This window comes from Erythrolamprus reginae, chromosome Z, assembly GCF_031021105.1.
Source record: "Erythrolamprus reginae isolate rEryReg1 chromosome Z, rEryReg1.hap1, whole genome shotgun sequence".
Lineage (NCBI taxonomy): Eukaryota > Metazoa > Chordata > Lepidosauria > Squamata > Dipsadidae > Erythrolamprus > Erythrolamprus reginae.
In genome coordinates this window covers 123,411,809-123,419,972 of record NC_091963.1, presented here as the reverse complement: position 1 = coordinate 123,419,972, position 8,164 = coordinate 123,411,809, and the positions used below count along the sequence as shown (strand labels likewise).

The window sequence follows — 8,164 nt, the reverse complement described above, 5'->3', positions numbered from 1 at the left end:
TAAATTATGTGAAATTTTAGTTTCAAAGACTTACTAATGCTTTTTATTTATTCAAAGATGAATATGGAAGACAACTTGATACTAAATCCCTAAAGTACAAATTGAACATTATAATTTGTGACTGAAATGGCTAGAAAAGTAATTATTTTCCAAAAGTGGCCACAACTGTACTTTCAATTATTTTCTCTTCTTTTTTCCAGATGGTATATTCATCTTAGTAATGAGTAAGAAACTCTTGATGGGTAACCAGACATCTGTGACTACATTCTTGCTTCTGGAATTCTCAGCTATTCGGGAACTACAAATTCTACATTGTTTTGTATTTCTAGCCTTCTACTTTGCAACTGCAACAGCAAATCTTCTCATCATCTCAGCTGTGTCTTTTGACCATCATTTGCACATCCCCATGTACATTTTTCTGATGAATTTGGCTATGCTGGATCTTGCTTCTGTTTCAGTTATTATGCCCAAATCCATAGCAAATTCTCTCATGAATACCAGATTCATTTCTTATTCTGGTTGCATTTCTCAAGCTCTCCTGTTTGTTTCATTTTTGACATCTGATTTCTTTCTTCTCACAGTCATGGCATATGACCGATATGTTGCTATTTGCAATCCTTTGCAGTATGAAATGGTGATGAATAGGAGGACATGTGCTCAGATGATTGCTAGTGTATGGATCAGTGGTTTTTTCTTTGGAATCCTGCATGCAATTGGCACATTTACAGTTCCTTTTTGCTCCGATGTTGTTGATCAGTTCTTCTGTGAGATTCCACAATTATTAAAGCTCACTTGCCTAGATTTCAATCAAGGTGAAGTTGGAATTCTTGCCTTAAGTATCATTATAGTATTAGGTTTATTTATCTTCATTTTAGTAAGTTACATAAAGATCTTGAATGCAGTGTTCAGAATACCCTCCACACAGGGAAGACAAAAGGCCTTATCCACTTGTCTTCCCCATCTCATTGTTGTTTCTGTGTTTATGTTCACAGGAACACTTACGTACATGAAACTTCCTTCAAATTCCCCATCTAATCTGGATATAATGCTGACCATTACATATTCCCTTGTCCCACCCATTCTAAATCCACTGATTTACAGCATGAGAAACAAAGACATAAAGATAGCCCTGTTCAAACTATTAGATCCAAAATTTGGTTCTAAGCATTCTTTTCTTACCTCTCCTTTCTAGATTTGGATTTGGGATTTAATTTAATATTAATTCCATTGGGGGAGAGAAAAATGTATTTCAAATTTTGACTTACTTTTTTCTATACTATAAGTCTTTTTATCAATTTTAATCTTTAATCTTCCAATCTTTCAATTGTAATTGTGAAAACCACTAACAAGTATATCCTGATATTAATTGTTAACTTGTTCTGATTTTAAATTTCTCTTGATAATTTTCCAATAGGTCTCAGTATATCAATTTATCTTTATCGGCATTTTTCTTTTATAATATGCTCCTGAATTGTGATCCCTAAAGAAATTTTTGAGAGAACCTGGGTTTATATTTATTCCATAGTATCAATATATAATAAAATGATTTTTAAAGTCCACATTGACTTTAATTTCATCATAGTATAAATATCCATGTAACTAAGCCTGGTTTCTGAATCTGTAGTTAGATGCCTCTGTGAATGGCAGAAACAATATAGCAGTGGAGTTGCCATTCAGAAGTTGGTTCATCTGATAGAAAATTTCTGCAGATGAAAGAGAAATTGGGGTTATCTATTTGTGGTTTGAAATAGCTTCTATATAATTAGGATGATGACTCCTGATGGCTCCTCAATTACTCTAACTAATAGTGACCTAACTCAAGCAAGGACCATTAGTAAACAATATAAATAACTAATTATAGAGAAATGTGAAAGAAGACAAACTTAAACGCCAATCAGTAGACACAGAAGGCACTTCCACAATCAAGCACAAAGAACTAACATGCCTTTACACAAAGGCACAAAGCATGGGGGGGGGGGGAACAGCGTGAACTAGAAATATTAATGCACGAAGGTGAACATGACATAGTTGGAATAACAGAAACCTGGTGGGATGAAACACATGATTGGAACACAGAGATAAAAGGATACAAACTCTTCAAGAAAGCCAGATCACACAAAAAAGGAGGTGGAATTGCACACTGTATATAACAGATCATTATGTTGCTACAGAGTTACACGTAACTAAAGAAGAAAACCCTTTAGAATGCATATGGGTCAACATAAAAGAAAAAAAGTGTGATACAATAGGAATAAACTATAGGCCACCAAATCAAACAGAAATACTGGATAGCCTTTTTACCAACTAGCTAATGAACATATGTAGGAAGCACAATGCAGTAATGGGAGACTTTAATTACCCAGATTTTAATTGGAAAACCAACTCTGCACCAAGTGAAAAATCAAATAGAGTCCTAACCAGCCTTGCTGACAGCTTTGTGGTCCAAAAAGTGGAGAATGGGACTAAAGGATTAGCCATACTGGATCTGATACTAACAAACATAGAAAAAGTGATTGAAGGAATCAAAACTGTAGGAACCCTGCGTGAGAGTGACCATGTCATACTAAAATTCATCAAAACACAAACACAAATAATTGAACACAACAACACCAAAATCCCAGATTTTAGAAAAGCTGATTTCAATAAACTAAAAGAAAACATGGGAAAGATCTTTTAGATAAAAGTCCTAAAGGATAAAACTACACAAGAAGCTTGGGAGACTCTGAAAAACATGATCATAAAAGCGCAGAACAGTACAATCCTGATGAGAAAGAAAAACATGAAATCCAAAAGGAAACCAGCATGGCTATACAAAGACCTCACTAATAGACTGAATGGGGAAAAAAGACAAATACAAAAAATGGAAAGAGGAACACATAATGAAGGCAGCGTATCAACAGACAACCAGAGCATGCAAAGGAAAAATCAGGATAGTAAAGGCCTAGAATGAACAAAGACTTGCAACAAAAGTGAAAGACAACAAAAAATGTTTCTTCCAACATATCAAGAACAAGAAAAAGATCAAGGAATAAAAAAAGAAGATGGCATAGAAGTAACAGACAACAGAGACAAAGCAGAGCTATTTAACCCATTCTTTGCATCAGTCTTCACACAAAAAGAAGCTACAAACCAACAAACCAGAATGCAACTGCAAAAAACAGAATCGGATCAAAACTCAACATAAGCAAAAATACTAAGAGATTACCTGTCAGAACTTAAGAAATACAAATCACCAGGACCAGATGGACTACACCCTTGATTTCTAAAGGAACTAGCAGACATCATTTCAGAACCACTGTACTGCACTTTCCAAAAATCCTGGAACACAGAAGAACTACCTGAAAACTGGAAATGAACTGATACAAAACCATCTACAAAAAAGGCAAAAAACCAGACCCAGGTAACTACAGATTAATCAGCTTAACACCAATACTTGGGAAAATACTAGAAAAAATAATCAAGAATCCCTTAGAAACAAACAAGGTAATAACCAATAGTCAACATGGGTTTGTCAAGAATAAATCATGTCTCATTTCATTTTTCAACACTGTGACCAAATCAACAGACCACTGAAATGCACTGGATATAGTATACCTGGACTTCAGTAAAGCATTTGACAAAGTGGACCACAATCTACTACTCTGCAAGCTTTAAAAAAGTGGAATAGACAGCTAAACAGCCAAATTAATTAACAACTGGCTAACCAACCTTACCCAATGAGTAGTCTTCAATGGGTCCAAGTCCATATGAAAAGAAGTAAACATCAGGGTACCAGAAGGTTCAGTCCAAGGCCCAGTAGTCTTTAATATATTCATTAATGACCTAGATGAGGGAATAGAAGGAGAATTAATCAAATTTGCAGATGACACCAAGCTGGCAGGAGTAGCCAATACCCCAGAGGACAGGCTCAGGATCCAAATAAATCTTGACAGACAAATAAAATGAAGTTCAATGTAGGGAAAAGTAAAATCCTACACCTAAGTAAGAAAAACCAAAGACATACAAACTGGGTGAAACCATACTCAATAGCACTGACTGCGAGAGAAATCTTGGAGTCTTGGGGGACAACCAACTAAATATGAGCCAGCAATGTGCAGTGGTGGCCAAAAAGGCCAATACAATCCTAAATTGCATTAACAGAGGGATACATTCTAGGACTAGGGAGTTACTAATACCACTGTAGACCCTACCCTAGTCAGACCACACCTAGAGTTCTGCATTTAGTTTTGGTCATCATACTACAAAAAAACCATGGAAACTGTAGAGTACGTGAAGAGCGCAACCAGGATGATTGAACTAGAAAAAAAATATATGAAGGACAATAAGAGCACTGGAAACAAAATATATGAAGAAAGATTGCAGGAATTGGGCATGGATAATCTAACAAAGAGAAGGACCAGTGGAGACATGATAGCAGTCTAAAAATACTTGAGGGTTAGGCTGTTTCCCAAAGTACCAGAAGGCCAGACAAGGAACAACAGATGGAAGCTGACCAAAGAGAGATTCAACCTGGAAATAAGGAGGAACTTTGGTGAGAGCAATCAACCAGTGGAACAGCTTGCCTGTGGAGGTTGTGAATGCTCCAACAATTGAAACTTTCCAGTGGAGATTAGACTGCTTTTTTCTGGGGTGTTATAGGGTGTCCTGCTCAAGCAGTGGTTTGGAGTAGATGACCTACAGGGCCCTTTCCAACTCTAATAATAAATAAAAATAAAATAAACCATAACTGGCTTTCTATGGACTTCTCCCACTGTTGTTCATATCCTTAGGCAAGCCAAGCCAGTGGTTATCAACAGAATAAGAGATATGGATTTTCAACTAGAATGTAACAGGTTATCTCTCCACATCAAAAATCAGATTAAATGGAGTGTGTGACTTTTCCTAAGAAGAAAAAGAAAAGGGAGATGTAAGTATCCTCCTATGAGCACTCCTGCAGGGCAGGTATGAACAAACCCAATAGCTGAGCAAATGTGTACATGTGGCAGTGGGAAAGTTAAAGATATCTCAGATGTTCTATTGCACTGCATGTTCAACAGGAACATCAGGTCAACATATATTCTCCTTTTATTAGAAATATTTTTAGGGAGATCAGATAATTTCTACATGAACCATCTTCTTCAGGATTCAAATCCAGCCACCACTCATGCAGTAGCAAATTTTTGTGCTGCTACAATGATAATAAGGGAAAAAACACTTAAAAAATTAAAAATCCTTATTTATACTACTACTACTTTGCTTAGTTCCTTTGCAATAGTTTTTACAGAATGTATTGCTTTTAATATTTAACTTTTATGCTGATCTGTGACTGTAATAAAGATTGTTGCTGTACGTTTGAGAAATGAATTATTTTAGCAAATCTGAAAGGAAATAATAGGGTTGTATATCTAAAAAATTATATTCATTATGGCAGATATGTCTGGGTGGAAGTTAGTCTACAGGGGACTAAAACTTTGTTTTATATCCTCTGAAATGTGTTCGGAAACTTCAGATCGTGCAAAATGTGGGGCTATTGTCAGGCTTCGAGATTCACCCACGTCTCAGCAACACTCCACGGCCTGCACTGGCTGCCGATCAGTTTCCCATCAAAATTCAAAGTGTTGGTAATGACCTATAAAGCCCTACATGGCATTGGGCCAGAATACCTTTGGGACCCTTTTCTGCCATATGAATTCCAGTGCCTGATAAGGTCCCACAGAGTCGGCCTGCTCCGGGTCCCGTCGACTAAGCAATGTTGTCTGGCGGGACCCAGGGGAAGAGCCTTGTCTGTGGCAGCCCTGGCCCTCTGTAATCAACTCCCCCCAGAGATTAGCACCATCCTTGCCTTTCGTAAGCTACTCAAAACCCACCTATGTCACCAGGCATGGGATAACTGAGTTGCCCCTAGGCTATGCTATGCTAAGGCTATGGTAGAAGTGTGTACGGTCTGTTTGAGTGTATGGTTTTTAAATAATGGGTTTTAATGTGTTTTAATATATTGGATTTATGACATGGTATTTTTGTTGTGAGTCGTCCGAGTCCTCGGAGAGGCGCAGCATACAAATATAATAATAATAATAATAATAATAATAATAATAATAATAATAATAATAATAATAATAATAATAATAATAATAATAATAATAGAAGATAAAACAACATATTATATTTAAAAGTAGATAAACTTTTGAAATTTTATATGAAAATTGATATTTTCTGTGGGAATTATAATATAGTGGTTTCTATACAAAAAGATAAAAGTTCTGAAAAAAAATCAGAATAAATTATGAGAGGGGGGATTTCGTAGATAATTTGAACTTTCTACATTTAAATGCTTTCTATAAGCTTTTTCATCTCCACAATCTTATTCTGTAACTTTTTGGTTTGCACATTTAGCAAAAGCCTCATGCAATCTTGCTGTACTTTAATGACAGCAAGGAGACTATACTAAGGTGACCAGTGGGACGCTTTTTAATAATTTGTCCCGCGTCTCACGGTGTTTCAAACCTGTCCTGATTTTTCCAAAGATTGTGCCACCTTATTCTAGGGGCTATCTGATCAAGCCTTTCTTCTGAACCAAGGAAGGCAAAACTTGTGTGGAGGCAGCTGAGAGAGCTTTGAAAGAGAGACTGTTAAATAAACTAGGGATTATCTCTCTCTCTCTCTCTCACTCATTCACTCACTCACACATACACACAAACACACACACACACTCATGGACACCGAAAGGTTCTCTTCCCTCCAGCCCCCTTGCAAGGGTCTCCAACTTTGCAGCCGCTGCTGTTCCTTGCCTCTCCTGCCCTGGTAGTGGAGCCAGGTGGCATTTCTCTCTGCCTGACAGCTGCAACTGGCAGTGCCTGATCTGCCCCTCCCAAGACCGGCTTCCCTGCTGCAGTGCCCTTCTGCCCACCTTGTGGAGTCTGCGGTGGGGAGGTGCCAGGAAATGCTCCTCCTGTAGCCACTCCCTGTCCCCAGTGGGGGCACAGCAGCCTCTGGAGCCACAACCCCCATATGGCTCAGGAAGGAAGAGGCACAGAGAGCCCCCACTCACCATCCCTGCAGCCCCCCTGGGAGGAAGCCCATTCAGCTGCTTGGCTGGCTGTTGCACTCCAACCCGCTCCACAGAGAGAAAAAAAGAGAGAGGAAAGAAGAAAGGAAGGAAGAGAGAGAGAGAGAGAGAATGGAAGAAAGAAAGAGAGAGAAAGAAAGAAAGAAAGAGGGAGGAAGAGAGAGAAATGGAGGGAGGAAGAGAGAGAGAGAGAGAAACAGAGCAAGAGGGAGGGAAGGAGGGAGAGAGAGAAAGAAAGAAAGAAAGAGAGGTAGGTAGGTAGGTAGGAAAAGAGAGAAGAGAGAGAGAGAAAGATAGAGAGAGAGAAAGAAAGAGGAAGGGAGAGAGGTCTTGTAGTTCAACCCCCTGCTTAGGCAGGAACCCCTACACTACTTCAGACAAATGGGTATCTAACATCTTCTTTAAAACTTCCAGTGTTTGAGCATTAACAACTTCTGGTGGCAGGCTGTTCCATGGATTCATCCATTGTTCTAACTGTCAGGAATTTTATCCTTAATTCTAAGTTGCTTTTCTCCTTGTTTAGTTTCCATACATTGCTTCTTGTCTTACCCTCAGGTGCTTTGGAGAATAGCTTGACTCGTCTCAGATAATTTAGGTAACAATTTATTTATTTTTTCATAGACCAAATTTTTAATCAAGGAACCCAACACTCTCCCCCCTCTGGTCAATGGTGTCCTGCTTTACCAATGTGAAAATCTGGTCACCTTATACTATACTAGCCATTTTTTGTAGGTGATGGCAATAGCAATTATTGTAGAATAGCTATGTCATATCAAAATACAAAATATACAATACACATTAATAAGATTGCAATATAAAACTAACTAACTAACTAACTAACTGACTAGCTAGCTAGCTAACTAACTAACTAACTAACTAACTAACTAACTAACTAACTAACTAATATAGAAACACATCAGTTTAAGACATTTTTTGCTCATCTAAATTGTCAGGAGAAATGTTACTTTTATTTATTTTTATTTATTTATTTTATTAATTAGATTTCTATGCCACCCTTCTCAAGGCAACTTAGTAAAACTTCATATAGGGCTATCTAGATATGCTGCCATTTCTCAGAACAAAATAATTGGCTTACAAAAGTAACTTACCAGCTATTTT

General features: G+C 37.6%; 1 protein-coding gene across 1 annotated transcript; it reads left to right on the top strand.

The window, feature by feature from the left end:
• Positions 1 to 238: 238 nt before the first annotated feature.
• Positions 239 to 1,192, top strand: LOC139154048 (olfactory receptor 14A16-like). Its single transcript, XM_070728478.1, has one exon. It carries the CDS (start codon positions 239 to 241, stop codon positions 1,190 to 1,192), a length of 954 nt encoding a protein of 317 aa, XP_070584579.1.
• Positions 1,193 to 8,164: the final 6,972 nt, after the last annotated feature.

What these genes read in the sequence shown, in the direction of transcription:
- LOC139154048 (XM_070728478.1), top strand. Translation starts at nt 239, where the DNA reads ATGGGTAACCAGACATCTGTGACTACATTCTTGCTTCTGGAATTCTCA.